Source organism: Rhinolophus ferrumequinum (genome assembly GCF_004115265.2).
Source record: "Rhinolophus ferrumequinum isolate MPI-CBG mRhiFer1 chromosome 5 unlocalized genomic scaffold, mRhiFer1_v1.p scaffold_110_arrow_ctg1, whole genome shotgun sequence".
Classification (NCBI taxonomy): domain Eukaryota; kingdom Metazoa; phylum Chordata; class Mammalia; order Chiroptera; family Rhinolophidae; genus Rhinolophus; species Rhinolophus ferrumequinum.
The window spans coordinates 536,588-561,358 of record NW_022680355.1 but is presented as its reverse complement, the minus strand read 5'-3'; the positions used below and the strand labels follow the sequence as shown (position 1 = coordinate 561,358).

The window sequence follows — 24,771 nt, the reverse complement described above, 5'->3', positions numbered from 1 at the left end:
TCCTATGGAAGTTTAGATATAAAGTAAGGAGGAAATTTTGTATTAGGACAGCTTGTCTCTTTTGTTAAGCACTTATTTAATATCAATATCATATTTTGAGTTGACCTTGTGAATAGTAAAAAGGTTCATGGCTGTGACACTATGTCAGTTTTCTCAGAGTTAGGGTTTCCAATCTAAAGGGTAAAGTTGTAGAAAATCAGTTGCTTCTTGTGCTTTTGAGTAAAATTATTGCCTCAAATCGTAGACTTATAAAAAATGTTTTAACTTGTTTTGAATTTTATAAGTCTAAAACTATGTTGGAAATTCACAAAACTTTTGTGTCACCCTAAGAAACCCAACTCCCTGATCAAGGAGGACATGTTTCCTTAGATAAGTTAGCATTTAGCATCAGAAATAAAGGCATATAATTCATAAACATGTTTGTAAATTTGTCCCTCAATGATTGATAAATCAGTGTGGCATATTTATGAATGACATATGCCCAGAGTCCAGAATCCCAGGCTGGAAAAGCCCCAGAGGGTCCCGCGGGCCTCCGAGCTTTGCCAGCCAGTGGTTACAGGACAAGCAGCAGGAGAAGCTTCCCAGAAAACATGCCCCGCCTCCAGCTTTGCGAGTCCTCCCTACCCACCTGAAAGAAAATGCGTGATAGGGAGGAAAGAGGCAAATTCCCATTTTCTTTGCTGCTGCCTGAACTTGGTTCACAAGAGAAAAAGAGGGAGGCAGGAAAGCAGAGAAATTGCTTTCTTTGGAGCTTTTAAAGATCAGCCAAGAAGAAAAAAACCTACAACTTCTCATCATAAATCTGTCTCAGAGTTTTCTAGATTCATGTACCACTGGCATAAAGTAATACAGATCCACAATGCATCTCTGAAACTGTGGGGTCCCAGTGCTTCCAAATTCAGAAGTTTATAGGTTTTAGACGGGAAATCTAGGTATTCTTCACTCCCATGGCAGGGGTTGGGACAGACCCTGCAAGTGTGTGGGTTACTGCTCCCTGGGCCCAAGCACACATGAGAGAGAGAATGGTCAAACGCTGCCCCACGCGGAAAGGTTAGGTTTGCCACCAACTGGGTTACAAAGGTGTATTTCTTCGAGCTTTGCAGATTTGGGGATTGTGGATAATGAAGACCTGTAACACTCTTTTTCCTTACGAAACAGCTCTCCCTGGAGAACTTTACCCTCATGATACGCTCATACATATGGAGGCGTTGGTGTGACATCAGCATAATATTACTGTTTCTGCGTTTCAGGCTAATCCCTTACGTTACACTCGGATAACTTTCTGGCTTCTGTGTTCTGTTGTGTTAGTCCCGGTGCACACCAAAACCACTGGTTTGGGGAAGAATGCCCCCACACTAAGCAGATTTCCCCAGGTTTCTCCAATTACCACATCTCATTTGAGCTGAAGAGAATCTTCTGAAAAAGCATTTCCTCGTTTTTTTATAGGAAAACAAATACAGTGTGGATTTTGCTAATCCTCCTCTCAAATTTAACTTTTGCTTTCTTTACTTTATGGTGTCTTGGTTACATTTGTTGTTGCAAATTCCCTATTTGATGTCTTGCTAGAAATCTTAGTTTTCTGCTGTAGGTCATTCGAACTTCCATGTTTTATAAGCAGTGTAGGCCGTAGAAGAGAGGCACGTTGTTTAAAAAACAACAACAACAACAACAACAAAACACCTAAGTCAAGTAGCAACATAGCATTGAGAGACCACTTTTTTTATGACAACACTAAAGATTTGGCAACACTAAAAACAACACTAAAAACCTGGGTAATGTTAAAAATAAGAAGACTTCGGTTATATTCTCAGTTTAGCAAATGACTCTTTCGGAATCCCCCACTGTTTTTCTTTTTCTGAAAACAGAACATGACCTCTGTTGCAACATGAACTGTTTTAAAGGGATGTTTTCTAAGTTGGCATTTATCAGGTGCACTGGACTCTGAGGAAAATGGAAGACTCTGAAAGAGGAAACTGGGAACTTGTAGCCCATTCCTGAGGTTTTAAGTTTTAGGTTTTCACAAGTCTCTGGAGATAGAGTGACCAGTCCCCATTTAGGGCAACTTTCTCATCTGCAGCCACTGAGTTTGGCTAGCTCTCATCTGACAGGCTGGCCACCTCTAAGTCACTGCAGATGTTTACAGACAGCAGAAAGGCAAATAGAACATTTCTACATAGCTTTCCTTGGGGAAGGTTTAAGAGCCATGGATACCTTCCAGAATGTAATGGGTTTGGATGGGCTTCACGCCTTAGTGATTTCTTGTTATATTTGTCTATGTAACCTTGCCCTGGGGGAAAGTTCCAGAACCCACTGCAAGCTCCAGCAAGGAAGTCAAACCTGGGACTGTCATCAGGGAAATTTGTTTGCCAACAAACTAGTGTTTGGTGGGTAAGACAATCCCTTCCTCCTTTAGCTTCTTCCTCCTCCAAATATACTTTGGATGTGATGAGTGTGAGTAAACCCAAGCTTCAACGTCAGCTTCATTGCCTTTCTCAGTTTCATCCCCTAAAAGTTCATCCCAGAAAAGTGCCTTTCGATATTTAAGGTACCACGCTAGACACTGATGAGTCATTGACTCCATTCCCTGTTCTCAGTGACTTTATAGTTCAACAGGAAAGATAAGACCCAGAAATTCATCCTCATGAGCTCTCGAGTGTTTGGTGAACTGAAGATTTGCTTAAACTATGCCTTGACAGCATGTGAGTAAAAATCCCAATGCTGCTTGGGAATTGAATTTGCCTGACCACCAAGAGCTTACCTGTTTGAAAACCTCCAGGGGCTGACCACTGTCTACTGGATAAATTTGAACTCTATCAGCCTGGCAGTGAAGGTCCTCAAAATTCTGTGTCTAATCTGCATTTTATTTGGCTTTATTCTCCCTTACCTACCACCCATTCCAGTTGATCTCTTTGGTTCCAATTACATGGCCTCCATACTCTGCTGTATTCCACCGAGGACAAAAGTGATACCCTCTCCTTTTCTCCGTGCAGGCCCTGCCCCAAAGCCTCTTACATAACAGCCTCCAGGGGCCTTTCTTTCCTCTGAACTTTTCAATTTGTTGTTTGAATTAACTTGATCAAACACTGCCCAAGTTGTCAGATATCTTTTAATTCATACCTCTCACCTCCCACAGTAAATTGTGAGCCCCTTTTGGACGAGGAGTATGGCCCATCCTTTTTTGATCCCCTACCATTCCTTCCATATAACAAGGGCTCCTTAAATACCCCCAGCTCGTTGGTTTATTACTTGATAAATTCTTGCCTTCCACGTAGATAACAGTTCCAGTACTTGGATTTATTGATTCAAACAGTAACAAGTTGAACGCTTCCTTCTGGTTGGTTGTTAAAAGCCAGAATTTGCACTGTTTCTTAGTCCACTTGAAAAACGCCTTTTCTGGGAGCAGCTGTAATGTCACCACCTACCATCTTTGTGTGTCTTTGTCACTACATACATGAACTGAAAGTATTGGAATGGTTTTGCCCGATAGCACTTGGTATCCAAAGGGTAGCTGTTGATTCCATTGCTGTGGGCAGTATTTCCAGCTGGGTGGGGACTCATGGAAGGGCACGTCCTCCAGTTAGCAGCGTGGGTGTTGGGGGATTTGCTGTCCCGACACCTCAGGACCTCCCCATCTGTGACTATGATGTTCCTTACTTCCTTCATATTTACTTACTAAGCTGCTACCTCATTGCTTTTTAGCTCTCACTGCCCAAGGTCCCGGTGGCCAATATTTGCCTTGCGTGGTGTGAGTAGCACAAAAGCTGCTAGCACAGCCTAGGTTAGAACTATGGATGCAGGACCAGCTCCCCGGGGCGAGCTTCTGTGACCCCTGCAAGGGTCTCAGGTGCTTTGGTGGACAGTATAGGGAAACATGCTTTCAACACCGGGACCACCCCAAAGGGGGTGCTGCAGATCTCAAACACCCAGTTGCCCTCCTGGTCTGCTCAGTGTCGGGGGCAGGTGAAGCATTCGACGAACTCTGGTTAAAGCTGGGGGACGTGACAGCGCCATGCAGACCTGAGAACATGTGAGTCTGTGGGAAGAAGAATTTCTGACGCCAGGACCGCCTCCTTGGACCAGATAATCCACTTCCCACTTTCACCGTTGTTTCCAGGCGTCGTCAAAATCAAAAGTTATTTATTTGTCATCTTTTGGAAAACAGTTTCCAGCGGGTGGTCAATCCTAGCGAAGCAAATCAGCGTTGTGTGCTAGTGAGGGGAACAGCGAGCTCTCCAGGAAAAAGCAGCCAGGTGGCCCATCCTTGGAGCCCCGTGAGCCCACCGCGGGGCCATGAGGAGCTCCTCCTAGAATCCTTCCCCCTGCGGTCACCAGAGACCCTTCTGCTCCCAGATCCACGCTGCTCAGGGGTCCTTGGTCTGTGCCCCTCTACATGTGCAGGGTTTGAGAAGGCACTGCAGCCATGCGTGAGCTCTGGGCTCTCTGCATGTGGTGTGTGCTTTTTCTTCCCAAATAAATGAATAAATAAATAAGTGGAAAGCCCCCCTCCTCCCATCACTTTTCATTAAAAGGGGACAGATGTGGGGTCTCCTGGACCAGGCACGGAACAGTGGTTTTATTGGAGGGTGAGTGAGTTTTCTGGCCCCACTCGATCTTCTGCCCCCCTCTATTTCAGCAATGAAATGGTGAGGAGTGACTTGAAGAAGCTGCCAGCGCTTCCCACCCAAGCCCTGAAGGAGCACCCTTCCTTGGCCTACTGGTAAGCTGCGCCTCTCTGCCGGCCCAAGTGTCCTCTCCAGGAGCAAGCCCTTTCCGGGGTGCATGGGGCCCCGGCCAGCCACCTCAGTGCCACCTCCCAGGGCCACTGCAGGGTTAGCCTGGACCCCAATAGGAGAGCGACTCCAAATTGTATTAAGTGGCTTGGGTCACCATGAAACTGTTTTCTGTATTTATTCAACTGACGTGGTATGTGTGAGATCTCTCCCTTCCCCCTTTTTTTTTTCTTTCTTTTTTTTTTTTTTTTTTTTTTTTTTTTTTTTTTTTTTTTTTTTTTTTTTTTTAAAGAAAACCTTCTAAGATTTCACTTTGGAAGCTTCGCCTCCCTGGAGATCCTTTCATGTGCTGCTAGAGTTTCCTTTTGGAATCCTTGTCATGTGATGACAGGATGTGTGAGGGTTCGAGGTGGGGGAAAACTCCAAGGTGGTTTTTTTTTTTTTTCTTTGCAGAAGAGAGAGATTGATGCGTTTAGTTTCCCATAATGTTTCATATCTCCTGATTTGGCTGCCAGGTAACATGATGCTGTAGTTCATCTGTCAAGCCTGCAATTACGGATTCTGAACGCATCGGGCATTTGAAAGGTGCCCAGATTGTGGTTTGGGTCACATTTGAGCGGGGCTGGCTTGCATTGCTGGCTAGTGTGTTGAAATCCTCCTGACCACGGTCCTTAGAAATAGCACAATGCAGCACCCCCCATGTTCCTTCTGACTCGTTGGGGGGAAAAAAGCATTGTAACTGCTTTTATAAAAATAATAATAATAATAATAATAACATGAAAAATTGCAGAACAATTCAATCCTAATCAACGATAACATGTGATGCTTGCGAGTGCTTCTGTGATGCGCTTTATGAAGTTTATAGATCCCTAAGACTTCATTTTGTCTGGATGCTTTCCTAGTCAGCAAACGGGTTGTTGAGGTGTGCGGTGGCTTTAAGAGATTCCTTCGGCCCGTGTAGGGCGCGTGGGGATGCAGAGGGCATGAGCAGGAGTAAACTCCGGTACAGAATCATTTCTCCCCAAAAGGCCAAGGGATGGGACAGCTGGGCTGGCGTCCCCCATCTCATCTCTCTGTTTTTTTTGCCATTCTTCTTTCAGTAACAGAGACTTCGATAATAGTGGCTTTATATAATTGTAATTCACCCCCAAAGAACAGAATCTGTTTCACCTGTGGAGACTTTGCATGTGTCAACTTCCAAACTTCTAGCCTGGCAGTCTGTACATGTGAACAACAGATGTCACTCCTGTTCCTGTGTTCACGCAATGCTAGTGCCCTGTCCCCAATTCCTTATGCCCGCCCCGGGCCTTGTCTGCTCTATCTCCCCAGCTGTTCCTTCTCAGGAAACCAATGGCGGAGAAGCTAGAGGCACAAGGATATAACTAGAGACCAGTAGTTCCTACACGGAGGGGATGTGTTTGCCAGCGGGGCTGGGGGGCTGTAATATTGGTGGGTCGTCTGGACTCAGTTGCCTGTGGCCTAACTCATCCCTCAATTTCCTCCTCATTCGTCTCCAAACATTTTTTTTTACCTTATGCTCATTTCAGTTATGAATTCCTCCTCCTCTCTCTCTCTCTCTCTCTCTCTCTCTCTCTCTCTCTCTCTCTCTCTCTCATTATCTCTGCAGTTGGCTCCATCTCACAGATTATCACTGATACCCAAACTCCTTCCTTCACGTTCACACTTCCCCTTTGTCAGTGTGAACGTCTTTCCCTCTATCCACATCTGTAGCTGTCCGGCCGGCACATTTCTCCATCTCTGACCAGGCCAGCCTCTCCCTGGGCGTCCCTGAGACCCACAAGCACCCGTGTCTGACTCCGTGCGCTGAGAGGATGGCTGGATGACTGCAGGGGTGGTTTTGGAAGCAGGTGCCCTCCGGCTTCATAGCCCAGTGGATATATAAACAAGCCGGTAGCACGGGCTATTCTGATGATGCATTGCTAAAAACAAAACAAAACAAATAGCACTTTTCACCTTATTTTATTATCATTGGCTGGTTGTGGTTGGCTTTAACATTCCAATCTACTTATTTGGATTTTTAAAAAGCAGAGACGTCAAAGAAGGGATAAATGCTGTTCCTGCTTCAAATTAATACAGACTGGAGGCAGAGCCAGCTGCCCGAACTTGTTTACAGTTTTCCATCCCTGCCTCGGCATCACCAGCCCCCTGCAGGATTAACCACGACCCATTGCTGGAGGAGACCTTCACTCACTCCTCATATCACAGTCTCAGTCACGTTGGCCAAATTGCCCGGTCATCCTAGAGTACAGGATGCTTATGCACCATTCTTTCGAGCCCTCCAGCCCTTGCTGCCCTTCGCAGATGCGATGGACAACCTTCGGGCCAAAATAAGCTATAGGGAGTCCATCATACTCATCAGGAGAGGCACTGCAGCCGAATGAGCAGAGCAGTGGGTATCAGAATCCCGGCCGAGTCCCTGAACTGTGGGCTAATGAGCGTCCAGGAGACTTGGCTTACTTCTCTGCTGCCTCAGTTCCCTACCTGTAAAATGGAATGAACTTCACCAACCAGATTCCAACTGTGATTGAGAGAGGAAGTGAAAAGTCACATAACGCAATTAGGAAGTAGTGCTGAGTAATCGTGTAATAATCCTTTCTGCTAATTTTCCCCGAGCGTTTTAACAAGCTTGGGCGTCTCACTCCATGTGATTTCCCAGTTGGGGCGGCATCTGAGGCAGAAAGTTAGCATTATGTGCCGAGGGCCACAGAACAAGGCGGGATCCTGACCTGCATTCTCTCAAGGGCCTGGTTGCACCCCCCAGGCCCCCCAGACCCCCCAGACCCTTATGCAGGGAGGTCTTCCTTTACCCCGCAGTCACTGACCACTGCAGGCTGACGGCTCCTTCCAAGACAGGGAACCATACCATTGTCACCTTGTCTCGCTTTCCGTCACCCATGCATTTCCTGGGCCTCGTGTCTGCAGAGAGATGATTTAATTTGACAGCAGCACCACCCAGCCCCTGCCTAGGGCACAGTCAGCTTTAGTCATTTGTCTTTTTCCTTCATGAAATGCTGTGTCCTCCAAATAGTGCTTTGGGATTCCGTTTACTTTGGCTGGTGGGTTCCTGATAGTTATCCCATTGAGCCCCTACCACAAACCTGGGGTAGCTGGGAAACTGTCTGCAGAACCCAGTGCCCTTGAACCATTTATAACTCCCAGAGCAGGAGCTGGAGCAGGCCCGTGGGCAGAATGGGGTCTCAGTCAGCTGGCGTGTGTTATGACACACTGGGCCCACGGTGTTTCGAATGGGGCAATAGGGGTGGGGAAAGCTGAGGAAGGAGAAGGTGGGTATTGTGGCCTCACAGATGGTCTCAGATAGCAGGAGATACAGGGCAAGGTAGGGAGGGGGCTGACGGTTCCCGCAGCTGTCAGACACGCTGAGGCCATGTAGTCCGTAAACAGCGCAACAGCTGCCTGGCAGTGTTTCTGACTTTGGTGTTCTTCCTGAGCCTTGCTTGTAGTCACAGCTTCAGCGCCATATGGGTTTTCACCTCCCCACCTCAGCCGAGGGATCCTCTCTCCCAGAGCTGGGAAGGAAATAGGCCCATATCTACACCGCGTTGCCTGACCTGGTTCTCAGAGTCGACCTCACAAAATGCCCGATCACGTGGGAGGAAACGTGCCAACACAGCTATTGATTCGGTGGGTGGGTGGGGAGGAAGCTAGAACAGCAACCCTGGAACATCCTGACACAACTCTGCAGGTCTGGTAAGGCTGGCATCTACCACAGAGGACAGTCCTGGAGAATTCGCTCAGGAGAGGGCTTTGTCACACTCGACGTACAACTTCCTTGGTGCATGGGAGCTGAGGAGAATTATGGCTGCATCTGCTCCTTTTCGAACAGGTGCCGAGAACCTCACAGAAACAACTCTCCAGCTAGAGAAAGGCCCTTGTAGCTAGCTAGTCCCCGTTCTGGATATTTATGAAGACACTTCCTTGTGAAGAGTCAATCTTACATGCACCAAATTTCAGAAAACTAAAATGAAGAGATATTCATTAAAGATTAAGATAGTGGTTGTAAGACAAATCACTTTTTTTACAGCCCCAGATAGTAAGTAATGAACATATAGAACGTGGTACACCCAGAAATGGCCTAGCTGAAAATGAAAAAGGTGGGCGACAGAAGGCTTTAGATCAATCCTGGGATACTAAGTTAATAATAGGCAATAAATGTCCACCACTGAGGTCTTGAGGATCCATCCTCAGGATCACATCCCATCATGGTGTCCACTGGCCTGTGGTGAGGAAGAGTGAGGCAGAAGGGTGAGAAATAAGGTTCCAAGGCAGTGTGGCCATTGTCACAAGGCCAAGGCTTTTGGATCTCACACCTCAGCAGGGGCAAGTGCTTCCCCTGTGATTACCAAGGTTGGCTCCGTGCTTCTGAAGGCAAGAGTGGTAACAGCCACAGCTCCCACACCACTTATCAGAGAGGCCCTTCACATACTCCACCCTGTCAGAGAAGGGTTTGCCTCCCATTGTCTCCCAAGGCTTGAGCTAATAATCTCTTATTGTTTTAGACCTAAGATTTCAGAAGATGAAGGAGTTCCCGCTGACCCTTTTATCTCCTCCTGGTTTGTGTTAACCAGGCCCCAGTCCCAGGACTTTGCCATCTTCCTTGGGAGCCATCAACCCTGATTACTAATTCAGGGTTGGGTAGGCCATGTTCTGTCAAGGTCAATGCCTGCCCTTCCCCCACAAAGCCTTGTGTAGACAGGATTCTGGAAATGAGGAAGACAAGAAGGTCAGCCAGAGTGTCCACTCCCATGTCTGGCTAGTCAGTCCTCTTCCAGTCCCCTCTTCTGTGTCCCTCCCTACTGAAACGCCTGCTCACCACTTCTTCCTCTGCTCTCATGGTATAATTTCTTCCAAGAAGCCCACCCCAAAACCTGAGCTCTAATCTTATTTCAATGATTACAAGTCAAAGATAAAGAGAGTGTGAGTCCTCTGAGGGGAAATCAGGCTTTTTTAGGTATGCTGTTGCTTACGGCAGCTCGCTTAGGCTGATTTTGGAAATGCCACCTCAGGACAAATCCTTTTTCCAGGACCTGTTGGTTTCTTGGAGCATCCCCTGAGGTTGCTCGAGCCCAGAAGTATCTCCATTAACAGGGTGCTCGGCCATTGGCCTAGGGACTGTGATAACAGAATCCTTTTCTTGTCATTTTAGTGAGGACCGAGTGATTGAGCACTACAAGAAACTGAATGGCCAGACCAGGGGTCAAGCAATTGTAAAGTAAGTGGCCCTTCCCATACTCTGAGGTTGTGTTTGTGCATGTTCACGTAGCAGATGTCAGGGTTGTTCAGTCCAGCTCAGAAAGCCATATCTCCAAGGGGATGATGATTCAATTGAATTTTCAAGTAACTAATCACTCTGAAAACTTTATCATGTACATACATGCAAATATGTACAGGATACCAGTTCTGTTGAATAAACACCCTGTGTGTGTGTGTGTGTGTGTGTGTGTCTGTCTGTCTGTCTGTCTCTTTCCAGCTACATGAGCATCGTGGAGTCTCTCCCAACATACGGAGTTCACTATTATGCAGTGAAGGTAAGTAAACTCATTTGGTGAAGGTTACCAAGCCAGCCCTAAAAAAAAAAAAAAAAAAAAAAAAAAAAGTCATTTTTTTTATTTTTATAATTTTCTAGAAGACATTTTTTGGGGTATAGGAGGTGGGGAGGACTTGGTCAGGAAGATTGCATGCTTAGGGGGAATTGGGACAATGGAACTTTTCCCCTAATGTAGTGAGACTTGATTCTTTGGTGTTACTCTCCAAAACACAAGTTTCTTTTTTGTGAAGTGGGTATAATAGATCCCTACTTCCTTTCATTCTCAGGAGGACCCTGGGAGATCAGGACCACAGAGCCTCTCAGTAGGAAGATTCCCCCTAAATACAAGGAACTGTAGAGAACAAATACTTTAAGCAGAATCAACAGTGTTTTTCTTGGTGGTCAAATGCCATGTAGGCAACTTTAGAGGAGGAGAACTGGGATTGAAGGCTGACAAATGGAGTGCGTGGCTATTTAAGAAGACACCATCTGCCGTCTTAAATATTGTGATGGCAAGTCCAATGAGACGTGGACTTCATTCTCAGTTCTCTTTCATTCTATCCTTAATGTCCCAGACTGGGATCTCTGCTTTGAAATAATAGATAACGATATCCCCACGCATCCTCTTCTGTGATGAGAAAGGATAACTTCCCCTCTTTAATTTATGCCAACATGAAACGTTTAACTAAGTCATTGCCCAAAGTCCAGCCAAAAAAGGCAGGAAAGACTTCTGAACTCAAGACAGTTTCACTAGCCAACCTGAGCTTCTCTTGGTCTTCTACCCATTTATTTCCCCTGGTTTCCTTCCACCCAACTATATTTGTAATTCCTTTAGACTAGAAGGTACACCATATTTCATTCATCTTGTGTCACCTGTGGCAGCACGCACAACACTTTACATGTCCTTGGTATGCATTTAATCACCTGTATCTTTCACTAAAGCACAGCCTTTTGATGGCAGACTGTGGGTTGTGGTCTGTTATATATTCCTGGAACCTAGTGTAGTGCCTGGCACCTAGTCGATGCTCAGTAAGTTTTTACCAAGTGTTAACTGAGAATTGAATTGAGTAGTTGGATGTATACATTTCCACGATGGGAATAAATGTCAGAACCACATTTGTGGAGCCCAGAGCTGAGGCATATGTGGGAACTCCAGTCCCACCCAGCAACTCAGCTCAGAATATTTAATCCTGCAATAAATTCTTCCTGATATCCTACCAAAGCTCTTCCCACCAGTGGAAGCTCCTAATCCCCCTTCACAATCATTTATAGAACTCATAGAACCATCGCCATCATTTATTGAACTCATAGAACCATCACAACATCCATGCCCTTCTCCAGCGTAAGCTGTAGTCTGTCATGAGGAGTGTGACCTGGCCTTTTGGGCTGTCTCCAATCCCATATGAGAAAAAAGGACTCTCTAGGGAGACTACCCCATGTAAGGCCATGCCCCTGGGATGTGGCCATTGAAGTCAGTGGGCAGTCAACTCCCCAAAAGGAAACTGGATTGTTCATGAAAAGAGAGGCTCAAAACCCACTGAGCTGGCTGCCAGTGTCCAACACATCATTAGTGAGAATTTCGGAGCACAATTCCGTTTTGCCACCTTGTTACCATAAAGGAAACATAAGGATCCAACAGTAGTTCCTGACATGATTACAAGAGGCATTTTATAGACATCAACAGTGTGAGTCTGTCTCTCAATTGTGGAAGTATTCTATGGTGATGTGTAGCATTGGGGTCTGCTTTCAAGAATGGGAACCAGGAATTCAGAAATTCCTGGACCACATTCTCTGTTTGTTCTTCGTTTGATCTCATCTCCATCACTCATAATTAAAAAATAGTTTAAGAAATTTGCCTCAGTGAGTACTAGATTTATCGGGGTGATCGTGTTGTAAGTTATATAAATGTCTAAACACTATGTTGTACACCTGAAACTAATATAATATTGTATATAAACTGTAATTGAAAATTTTTTTAAGTTGTATTTAAAAAAAGAAATTTGCCTCTTCAGCCACCACCACAAACGTCCTCTAGATATTGGAAGACTTTGAGACAGATTGTTAGGCGATTGAGATGGATTGAGGTGGATAGATTGGAAGTCTGTGAGATGAGACTTCACCCAGTTTTACTTGCTTACACCTGTGTTCCATTTCTTTGTCCCTGGAGCTTGACAAAAAGGTGGCCTCTAATATTAATATATATAGGCTTTCTGCTTCCAATAAAACTTTAGAAATACGCTCCTTTGCAGCGTGTTAGACTAGAAGCAGACCTTGTAATTTTCAGAGTGCCAAATGTGCATGTGTGTTTGACTTTTGGAATCTCCAGATATAAGCAAATGCTCTCCTTACTTGGAGAAAGAGCACACACATGCAACAAGCCTAAACCTTTATAGCAAGACTCACTGTTTGGTGGCCTCGCAATTTCACAGATGCTATATTTTATGGTGTCATGACAACTCTTACCTAGTCAATCTGAAGTTGCAACAGCATTGGGTCTCCTCTGGTTCTGTCCTTCACAACCATTGCAGTGCACAGAGGCACTTTTCTGAGATGGGGTTTTATAGCTTTAAAAAAGTTTTGGTTTTTTTTTAATTCTATACCCTGAAACTTCTAAAACTTAAAAAAAAAATGTGTTTATTTATTTTTTTGCCCTTTATCTTTGTGCTTACCTTGAAATTATGCATGCCCCACAAATATTTGAAAACCATGAAGCCAATTTTGGGTTTTCAAGACACTTCTGATCAGGCATATTAGGTTATTCACAGATGTGACAATTAGGACAAATCCAGGGAAAGGCTACTTGATATGCCCGCTGTCAACTCCTAGCATTTGGGAGCTTTAATTAACAGCTCAGCCATCCGTCTTGAATGTAGAATTACAACTTACAATCTGGTGGCAAGACGTCTCTGTTGAAGAAATAAACAGAGGGATTTGGTGTTTCTAATTCAGTCCCCAGAATGTCTAGGCTTCCATTTTGCTACTTTGTCAACGGCATGAGTCACACAGTCCTGCCTAGTACCTTGCTGTCCTCTTAAGGTGAGCAGGCCTGCGTGGTGAGCACCTGCTGCCCTGCACTGCCATTGGCCTGCTGGGGCAGGGGCGGGTCCTCAGTAGAACAGGACCACCGACCCTTTCATTTCCTTGTCTTTACTATTAAAGGAGTCTTAAATGCATGTGACTACGTGAAAGAAGCCAATCTAAAAAGCTACTGTGTGATTCCAACTGTATAGCATTCTGCAAAAGGCAAAACTGGTTGCCAGGAGCTGGGAGGAGGTAGAGGGGGAATGAATAGACAGAGCACAGAGGATTTTTAGGGCAGAGATGGATACATACATGTACATACTCGTACATTTGTCCAAACCCACAGAATGTCCCAACACCAAGAGTGAGCCCTGATGTAAACCATGGACTCCGGGTGATTCTGACGTGTCAATGCAGGTTCATCAATTGTAACAAATGTACCCCTCTGGTGAGGGCTGTTGGTAATTGGAGAGACTATGCATGTGAATTGCGTAGGGAGTAGATGGGAAATCTCTGTCCTTCCTTTCCATTTTTCTGTGAACCTAAAACTGCTCTAAAAAAAAGAAATCTTTAAACTTTTTTTGAGGACTCGCCTTCCATAGTTTCATGGTCCCTTTTAGCTCTGACAGTTGATGACAGTTTCTCTGCTCAGAAGGTTATATTTTATTAGAATGCTCACCACCTCTCAGCTCTTCCCTTGTGGTGAGTGAGGGGCCCAGCGCTGAGAACTGAACGTCTCAGAAGGAGAACACAGAACAAGGCATTCACTGCTTACTCGCCAAAGGGGAAAGGACCGTGGCTGCACTGCTGGGTCCCCAGCCCAGGGCACTTTCCTTGTCACCTGTTCACATAACAGAGTGTTATTTCATGATGAGGCACATCTGTTCAGGTAAAATGTAGAGCGATGGGCTCCATCCACTTCAAGGGATTTGCATTGTCCTTTGTCTTCAGATGAGCCAGGTGAGCTCTGGTTCATGTTTATCTTCTCCAGCCCCATACTTACCAGTACTACGTTTGATATCCTAGGACAAGCAGGGGATACCATGGTGGCTGGGCTTGAGCTACAAAGGAATCTTCCAGTATGACTACCACGATAAAGTGAAGCCAAGGAAGGTAAGCGTGCTCTCCTCAGTGACACTGAGAGAGGAACAGGCGGAGAAGGGGTGAAAATGGTACGCCGTGTAGCCTGAGGGACTCTGGGCTCACCAAGCCCCTGCTAATTTGAGTGTGTACAAATCACTGCACAGAAATCCAGTCTGAGCTCCCTGGGTATATGTTTCTTCTCTCCGTCACTAAGGAAACCTAAGCTGTTATAATTATTTAAGGTAAGGAGACTGGCTCAGCTCTCTCAAATGGGTGAGAGGACTTTGAAGAACTGTCCTGTCCCGTAATTTCCTGGGGTGCTATGCCCTTGGGAAAGTGGGGAACATCCCTCTTGAATCCTGAGGCTAATCTGAGTCTTCCCAAAGGTGTTTTGTTTTTTTTTGGTTTTTCCTTCTGTGTGTGTGTGTGTGTGTGTGTGTGTGTGTGTGTGTGTGTGTAAGGGAACGACAAGAAGATATTGTAGGTCAAAAAGAGGTGAAAAATAAAGAGGAGTAAGAGGAATCCCTGCAAATCTGGTAAATATTTTATGGTGTGTTAGAAGTGATCAGAAATCTGGAAAAAATAAGGTCATTTGCCAAAAATAAAGGGAAGAGCATAGAGGGCTCTGCAAAGTCATTGTAAACACAGAGCAGAACGTTTTGAAGGGGGCACAGTGCTTGAATTTTCTCTGTTTTCGTTTACACACATTTTTCAAACCAGAACAAATTGAAAAATTATAATGGAAAAATATCTCTAAGGAGAGAGCTGTCATTCAGCTCTTCTGGCAGAGGCGCATGGAGAGAAGACAGTATGCTATTCAAACCCTGAAATACATATTAAAAGTGTATCAAAACCACACTTGCTTTAGGAGAGAGAAAGCAATACTGGTCCATAATGTCATTCCAGATTTTTCTCCAAGTTCCTTTATCCACGAACAGGATTCAAATCCATACTACATATCTGAGCTTCTCCTCATCTATCCGGTTAACATCTGTCCTTTAGCCAGCTTCTTTATTAAATTCATAGGGAAAAAAAAATGGCCCTATGTTGGAGAGGATTTTTACTAAATTCATCAGTAAGCCAATTAAGTTCTAAAAAAAGAGCCTGAGCAAATGCTATAAAGGATTTCATCCGTGGGAACAATTCAGCAGGAACCTGGCTGTTCAGGACGTATTATTTTGTGGCTGTCTCTCCCAAACTCCCCAGTTTCCATGAACATGCTTCAAGACATGAATTGGACCCTGCGTTTTTATTTTACCCTCTTTGTTTTTCTCGGCTCTGGGGTCTAAACTTCTTCCCCTCTGCCGCATTCCCATGTGGCCTTTGTGTCTCTGCTTTTTCTTCTCAAGTTCTGTCTTCAATCCCTTCTTCTTTTCACACCGACTATCCTCTATTCTCAACCTGCCTGACCGTTTTCCTGCTTGCAAGAGCCAAGATTACTTCTGGATCCTTTAGCAAAATCCTAGTTACAATATATCCAGCTCTTGATGGCCCACTCTGGTGGAAAGCCAAGGCCAACATGGACATTTGAGGTCCACAGCCAAGTTCATTAAAATTCAGTGGTTGAATTCTCTCCCTTGGAGCACTGTGAAAGACGTGCTAGCGAATATTCATGCGTGTTCAGTTTAATTTATTAATAGGTTTAAGCTTGCCTTATTTCTCTAATTGAGGCACTAATGAAGATTGAAGAGGTAACAAGATAATACTTGATATATGTAAAAAGCAGGGCGTGACACATTTCAAGGGCTCCATAAATTGTAAGTAAATTGTAACTCAATAAATTTAGAGTCTCTTAAGATTCTAAAACAGGTTTCAAGGTAAGAAGTAGGAATCCAGAGGTGTGAATAATCAGCCATTGAATAAGAATTTGTGGAACTTACCATTTGTGGAACTCATCCAGGTCATTTAACATTCAAAAGTGTTCAACGGTGTGTATATTTATTTAGGGTATTGGCTCTACTCAAAGTGAGGTATTACTTAGAGTAACTTATGCTTCTGTGGCTTCTGAGAAAGTAGTTAGGATCCTCAAGTCTACTGCCAATTGAGGGACAATCAAGCCATCAGAGTCACTGTTGATTGATGGATTGATTGATTGATTCATTCATTCATTCATTCATTTGAAAATGTTTATTGCATAGCTGTTATGTGCCAAGCAGACTGCAGGGCGCTGAGATACTTAAGACACACGTCATATTTTCAAGGCCTGCCCAGGCTATCGGGGAGAGAGCTGCGTGATAATTATATCAGTGATCCCAAGTGAGGCCACTTGGGATCACTGATATAACAGAAGTCTGTGTGGACGTCGGGGGTGAATTAAAGGACAGAGGCATCAACTGGGTTCAAGGAGGAGAGACAAGTCTTCACAGGCAACAAAGTGGGGAGCTGGGTCTGAAAGGGTGGAGGAGATTTTGCAGCTGGACGGATGGGATGGGGAGACATACAGGCTGAGACCACGTGGCATGATGGGGAAACATGGCGCTGCCGGGGCTGGAAAGAGGGGCGCGGGGAGGGCTGCTGGAGAGGAGGCTGATGAGGCTCCAGCGGCCAGGAGCCCGGAAGGCTTTGCTAAGAGGATTTCATCTTTGGAGCAGGGCAGTGTCCACATCAGATTTTCATTGTCACAGAAGCATTGTCTGGCAGCTGTGGGGAGGTGGGATGAAGGAATGCAGGGCGAGACTTGCACACTAGGACCTTGTTGCAGTGGTGTAGGCCGCACTGGTGGGGGCTTGGGGTTGGCTCTCAGTCAAAGGGAAAGAGAAGGGGAAGTGGAAGCGAGGTGTTTAGCAGGTAGATGTGACCTACATCCTGCAGCGCAGGAGGGGAATCTTGAATGACACCCAGGCCTCTGGATCAGACAAATCACGGGACATGAGAGAACGGGAGATAACTTCAGTTTAGGACAGTTTAGGACACAGCTGTGAGGCTTGATGGGACGTCCAGGTGGCTGTGACAAGCAGACAGTTGGGTGTGTACGAGTCTGGAGAAGTTCTAAAGCATAACTGAACCAGAGACTGAACAGAGAGCAGACAGGGAGAGGCACTCAGCACACGGGAAAATTCCCAGTCGCCGCAAGTAGATTTGAGGTTCCTCGTATGACTTTCCGGTGAGACACAGAGGCAGGCCCAGGTTGTCTGGGCCCAAGACCTCATATAATTTGGGGAGCTCTCTTTAAGAAATGGGTGTACAATCTGAGTATGAAATTAAGAACAGGCCTTTGAAAGGCCTGTCAGGGGAAGAGAAGTCTAAGTTTCATTAGCCCAGGGGGCACCCACCTCTGCTAAGACCTGGGATGGGGCCCAAAGGCAAAACCTGAGTCTAAACAGCCATAGGTAAGAAGTTGCAGCTTCAAGAAGGACTAGGCAGGGTGCCTGTTCCTTTTTCTCACACCCACTCTCATCACCGTCACAAAAAGACCGTCTTTGTTTTGTGTAAGGCAACTGTGAGCCTCTGAACTCCCTGGCTCCAGAGCTGTGACTCTGAAGAGATGCACGGTCGAAGTCTGTTGTCAGTGCTCCAAGCCAGTAATACTTAATCTCAGCTGAACATCAGAAGCTCACATGAAACTGTTTGAATGTACAGATGTCACAGTCTCCCCCAGTCCCACTCACCCCACCTCTGACCTGGCCGCTGAACGTTGGGAAAGCCTCTCAATCAATTTGGACATGCAGCGGGAGTTGACTAGCCAGCCATCTGTGTTTCCTTTCCGCACTCACACTCGGGGAGGGTCAGCCAGGCTCCACAGGTATGTGTGGCAGTGCCTCTGCATACAGAGAGCTGGGGTGTCCTGAGGCACAGGCTCAAGGCTGGGCTTGCCCCCACTGATGGATGGCCGTGCAGGTGGCGCCACACCCTCTTACTCTGGCCAGGCAGAACTCTCCGTGCTGAGCCCCCAGCAAAGCTCAGGAAACCTGGAGTGGAGCCCAGTTCTGGGCACCTGGAGGCCCGTCTGCAGCAACAGCTGCACCTCCAGCCCAGGCAGAGGTCCTTCCTCACCCTCTGACCCAGTTACTGCAGCTGTGTCATGTGGTGCCATGCGACTAAGAGCCAACATTCAAGTTGAGGCAGTGGCTGGGGTAGGCCTGCTCCCTTGCCCCTGGAGGGCCTCAAGGCACCCTGCTGTGCACAGCTCTAATAGTGTCAGCAAACCGAGAGCCTGCCAGGGAGCTCAGCAGCCTCCTGTGGGAATCCGCACAAGTCTTTCCATATGGCCCACCAAAAACAAAAAAAAATGGGTGGCTGATTGCTGTGCAGGAGTGGGCAGGACGATGGCTTGTTCCATATTATCTGGTTGGGGTGCAGTTTGCCGTTCTTGTCGCAGAGTCTACCCTAAATGGCTTAATCCTCACTCTGAAGCCTTGGTGGTTTTAGGGGAGATGGAGTCAAACATAGAGTGCCTCACAGGTAGAATGGAGGGAACATTTTGGTCCTTTCCATGGGCTCCTAGCCTTGCAAAAGTGTAGCCCAAAATGCAAGCTGCTGATGTTTGTCAGGGGGAAAAAAAAAGCCTCTCTGCCCTCGGGCACACGTGTCAGGAACATTCAGACACGTGGGGCCACCCACAGACAGCATTTTGGCTTTTGTGTACTTGTAGACGCTCAAGATCAACTTCAGAAGTTTTAAAACTACTTGTGGAGAATAGCACCCCAAAAGCCCTAGAAATCAGCAAATATGACTACAGTACATCCACCTGCCCCAGAATACTGGACTTTGCTTGGATATATGAGTTCTTTTAAAAAGATCAGGCAGAACCCAAAACAGTATCTGAGGATAGGTTGCAGAATTCCATAGAAGGTTCTGAATATCCCCCCATCGACTCTCAGTAAATCCTTCCATTTCTCTCCATCACCCAGTGATTTGTCCTTCTCATTCAGGCCTGCCTCCCCACTTCTCCACTCGTGTTCATGCTAAAACACTGTACAATACTTTGAAACATTCCTTCTGCTGATCACAGTGTGCTTCCCTCCTGTCCCACAGTTATGGTTTGATAGTTTCTCTGCACAGTTTTGCGTGTGGCATCAGAGTACAGGATTGGCAGTATCTATGGGTGTAGCTGTCTTGGTTTAGCAATGCTGACAGAAATGGAAGGAGGGTCACAGAGGTCCAAAAACAAGAACAATCTTGCAACTGCATAGATTATTTTACCCTACTTTCTCCTAGCTGCCACATCCCACTTTAGCATGTGTATGTGCATGCAGAATTGGGGTGCTGCATAAGAAAGAGGTCCTTAATTTTACAAGTTACCATCCTGTTGGTTTCAGGGAATAACGAAACATTGTCAGATTGGCATTTGGCACTTGACATCAATCTCAAGCTTCGTCTTAGTTTACATTTATGGCTAAGCAATGAGACCCAAGCCATCAAAAAAAGAAAAAAATGCCAGCAGCATAAAGTGACCACCAGCAGTGACATGGCTCCAATCGGCTGTCCCATCGTTTTCAGGCAATTGCGCTGGTACAAGCAGGACTTCTTTGTTTCTCTTCCCTGAGAACATTTAAATGAAAACTCAGTGATATATATTGAAGAGGCATTGTTTATTAACTCTTACAGCACTGGGGTCATGTGGGGCAGAGGTAAACAAGGCTGGATGGAATCTGTCACAAAAGGCTCCCTCTTTTAAAGGAGGACTTGCATTTCGTAGGTCAAAGCCTGAGAACGTCCGAAAGCTGTGCTCTCTGGGACAATCAGCCCCATTTTGCAGCACCAGGACCAAAAGCGTTGAGAAGTTAGCCTCTCCCACACTCAAGATTCAACTCCCCACCGGTGTCAAGCTGAGCTGCCTTCTCTATCGTATCCTGTAGTTGGCACACTTCAAACAGACCAGCCACGTAATCATGAGAAACAATTATAAATTACGACAGAAATGCTTTCTCAGCGTGGCGCCAAGCAAGTTAGAATAAAGACCCCTCCGGCATGCTTTGTCTGAGGTTGTGATCATTAGAGCACAAATAGTGTGAAACATCAACTCCAAGGGAAAAAAACCTTCCTAGAAGAAATAGTCAATATCTGCAAATCATTATTTATGGCTGCAGCCCACTCACCAGCCCATATTTAATGAAATTTCTCCTCTGGGGAAGAATGGCAATGCCGGTCCTTGTTACATATTCAGCAGACGGCATTTACTTATTTATTTCATGTGCAATTAGGGGCGCTTTTATGTACACTTAGATGCACAATTAGGAGCACTGTGGGGTCCCCTTTGAGACATTAGGAGAAGGAACCAGAGTAAGTGGTGTGCCCCCATCCTGGAGCAGCCAGTGTGGCTTCCTTTGGTTCCTAAGCGTATTTCGGAAGTGGGGGCATTAGCTAAGAGAATTGATGCATTACTGTCACCTCCTCAGATTAGTAAAGATTTTTGAACTGTCTGAGATGATGAGGCAGGAAGATAAAATAATATTTACAGGAAATATTCCATTAACTGTGAACTGACTCCCAGTGGAGCCCGCCCGCTAAATTATTCAGTGTGCTAAGCACTCCAGTAAGTGCAGTGCTGACTGCATTTTCAGCTTCTGTTTGGATGCACTTGACTTATTTTGGGGCTGCTGAGCCCTCTGCCTTGGCTGGCGCTGGGTGTGTGCCTCCCTCATTCCATTATCTGTATTCCCCTTGGAAAGCACACCCTGTGCACCCCCCGGGAAGGAAAAACCCTACTTAATGCGTTTAGCATTCTTAGGATTTTGCAGCCTTTGCTCTTTCACAGGGTTGGATCAAAGGGCCTCCTCCAATTGCCCCCTATCAGTCCTTCAGATCTCACTGTGGTGCTGAGTGGACCTGGAATGGGTCAGTGCCTGTGGGTGACAGGTCCCTACCATGGGTCATCAGGGGGGCAGGGGGCTGCCTCACAGCTGAGGAGAAGGTCCCCTGTGGAGGGATACTGGGGTCGGGGACGAGTGGCATAGAGATCTGCTATCTTAACTCTTCAAGAAAGAAACGGGGGGAAAACAATTGTATTCTAAGAAAATTGAGATGCCCTTCTCAAAACATCAATACTAGACCTGCCTTTCCCAAAACACCAGTATTCGGTGTGGCTGAATCCTCTCTCTGGACTACGAATCCCAATCTCTCCTCCCATACGAGAATCGCAGTCCTCTGCTAGCCACGAGCTAGAGCTTTAGACCTTCGGTAGAGGGTGTTGAAAATGAAAGCCTCTCCAATATAACTCCCATATGAGAATTATCGAGTGTCTGTCATGTTCCATGCCCGGTGCTAGGCCCTGCAGTTGTGACAGTGAGCAAGAGACAAGTCCCTGCCCTCCCAGAGCTTAGTCTAGTGGGGAAGATGATAACGTCAAGTACATCTATAGTTTCAGAATGTTCCATTCTACGAAGACCAAAAATCAGTAAGGAAGTGTGGGAGGGCGGCGGATGGTCAGGAGTGGCCTCTCAGAGGAGGTGACATTTAAGTGACTCTACTTCTCAGAGCGTAACACACCGGGCTCCCTGAGAAGCAGAGTCTGAGATGGATTCACACTCAGGAAGTATATTGGGAAGTGCTGTGGAATGAACTCCAGTGAGGAAAATGAAGGAAGGCCAGGGCCAGAATGAGAGAGAGAGGCTGGGCTGTAATGAAATCTTGGATTAAGCGCTGAAGCTGGAATGACCCTCAGAGCCATCGCTGGGGGCTGAGCTTTACCCCAGGCATCAACCAGTCATTAGATGCAGGGGACCAGAGAGAAGGGGTCTTGACCTGGGGCGAGGTGGCAGTTCCTGGAGAGAGAATAAATCCTTCAGTCCCGAAGGGAAGGGCTGGTCAGTGCAGCACAGAAGCTTTCACAGTAGTGGTTCTCAACGTGTGGCCCTAGGACCAGCAGCATCTACGGCCCCTGTTAGAAATAAGAACTCCAAGTCCCCACCCGAGACTTACAGACTCAGAAACTCAGAGGAGCCTCACTATTCCTCCCGTTCATTCAGACCCAGACTGTAAAGTGTGAGGACCACTGCTCTACAGACCGGTAACAAGGAACTTTCTATGCGATTTTACTTTGTTCTTTTATTGTTGGAAGATGTTTTAGTCTGAGCTAAAATCAAATCCCTTGCTAGAGCAGTTACACCTTCAAAACCAAAAGACGTTTTGTAAGCCAGTGGCCTCCATGGGCACTCAAAAGCCCAAAATAAATCTCAAAATCGCAACCAAAGAGGAATTTTGATGCTCTTAACTCACTTCCAATATATTTAAAAAAGGTGTGATAAACAACTTGTTCAACCTCTCTATGCCTCTCTTTTTATGTCTATGAAATGGAGACTCTAAGACACCAGAAATAGTCTAATTTTCTCCCTCTTGAATACGTTTATATCTCAAAGAGTTTCCTGTTCGCCACAATTAAAGTGCTTTTGCCCTTGACATAGCAAATATCGTTACAGACTTTCATACTGAATGTGGGAGGCGGGACTGCCACTGAGAACAAACAATGTCCCTTTGTGAGGAGCATGGGTTTTTTTCCTTGGTCATCGGATCTGAGAACCTACGGTCTCAGTGCCCACAGGTCCCTGTGAAGGCTGTTTCAGAGCCCGATGCTGAGTAAGCCAGGGCTTCAAGGACACCAACTTGCATGCTTGTATTCTTATTGAACCTGTCCCTACAGTACCCATGCTTTGAAGAAGGTGATGCTATGAGCAGAAAATAAAAGCATTGCCCCATCCAGGTGGCTAACCCTTCGAGGAAGCAATGATGTGAGAATAATTTCTCTGCAAAGGTATGGAAGGCGAGGGACATCACCATCCCTTTGAGAAGAAGCAGGGCCACACCTCCCCTGGGGTGACGTGTATGGAGATACCTCTGAGAGAGCAGTACACTGTGTTCTGAAGATCTCACCCACCTGGGCCGGGGGGTACTGGTTGCACGGTTCATCTCCAGGTCGGCATGACTCTTTGGATGCTATGTTCCTGCCCCTAGCTCAGGTACCCTGTTATTTGTTGTAGTAAGATATCTGGCCTGGTAGTCGAGACATCCCAGTTCTAGCTCCACTTCTTCAAGACGAATCACTTTCCTCATCAACAGAGCAGTTCATATGGATGATCAGGAATCTTAAAACTAGAAACAAGTCAGAGGGGCAAACTCATTGTACAGCCAGAATGGAGTAATGAATAAAAGGAAAAAGGGAAAGCAGCATGTTCCCAGAAGAAAGTGGTAGAGGGAGAAAACTGCTAGTCTTTACGTAGGTCTATCCTTGACTGTTCAGGGTAGCCAAAGCCCGAGCTAGATCTGATTAGATGACTAGAAGTCGTTTTTCTGCGCTCCCCAGACAGACACATCTGTCCCTTTTGTGGGGTTTGGGGTCTCCCAGGGCTCATCCACTTCCCACAGCAGTGCCTGGCCTCAGACTTGTCCCTAGATGAGCAGGCACATGTGACAGCCCTGAAAAGGCCATGTACACAGCCACCTGGACTGTGAGGATTGTCGGGGTTAAACACAACACTCGGTGTTTGTCACATGCAAAAAAACACCCCGCCACACAGGCCAGCAGCCCCCCAAGACCAACAAGCTTCCAAATCACTCGCAGAAGCAGATTCCCACCACTCAGGGAGCCCCCACTGACCTTGGATGTAATTTGAAGAAGCAAATCAAAACCAAACGCGCTTGTTGGATCTCAGAGCTCTGCAAAAGAGCATCCAATAGCCCCACCCACTCCAAAGGAAGCATGAACCAAGTAACTTAGGAACACAGTTGGTTTTTCTGGCTTAAAAAACGAAAAACTTTGCTAGGCTGAATAGAACATTGACCACCTGGGACTCACCAGACGAAATCCTTTGATCTCACACCGTTTTTTTAAATGGGCCCTTCCCTAGATAAAAATGCAGGCAGTCCCGTGACTTTTTGGCTCACTCCCAGGTAATAGAAAGTCACACAGTCACTTTAAGTAGCAAAATAAATTTTATTAAGAAATTGGGAGTGCCCCGTCCCAATAACAACCAAAGCTCCAAGCTTGATTTAAAGTTAAACTGTCTCCCCATCCCCCAGCTGCGTCCACCTGTCAACCTTCGGCCCATCTAACAGTAGCTAGCTAGCCAGCCCCCTCCTCATCATTTAGAGTCCTTGAGCAGTCGTAGGTGTCCCTTAATTTCAGGAGATGCCTGTCAAGCTCTCCAGATGATCTTAATGCACCCTCTCACGAGCATTGCAGAAGGCGACCTTCACTGTCCCCCTCCCGGGAGGGGTGGCTCACAGCACATCTCTCCCTCTGAAATCCTCCCTCAGTTTCTACCTTCCTAAATGTTTTATACCACAGTTGAGGGTAAGGGGTTTTCAGAGTCATCGAAATTAAGATTTAATTTTTTTTTTAATTTTAATTGTGATAAAATACATATAACATATAATTTACCATCCGAGCCATTTTTAAGTGTCTGGTTCAGTGATATTAAGTACATTCACATTGTT

At 46.1% G+C, this 24,771-nt stretch overlaps 1 protein-coding gene across 5 annotated transcripts in view; it reads left to right on the top strand.

The window, feature by feature from the left end:
• The window catches only part of FRMD4A (FERM domain containing 4A), a 564,004-nt gene that overhangs the window by 458,599 nt on the left and 80,634 nt on the right, over window positions 1-24,771 (top strand). For all 5 annotated transcript variants that reach the window (XM_033100573.1, XM_033100571.1, XM_033100572.1 and 2 more), the window contains 4 exons: window positions 4,634-4,717; window positions 9,916-9,981; window positions 10,240-10,297; window positions 14,344-14,430. In XM_033100573.1, the coding sequence (XP_032956464.1) occupies window positions 4,634-4,717; window positions 9,916-9,981; window positions 10,240-10,297; window positions 14,344-14,430 (295 nt within the window). The remainder of the gene's footprint in view (window positions 1-4,633; window positions 4,718-9,915; window positions 9,982-10,239; window positions 10,298-14,343; window positions 14,431-24,771) is intronic.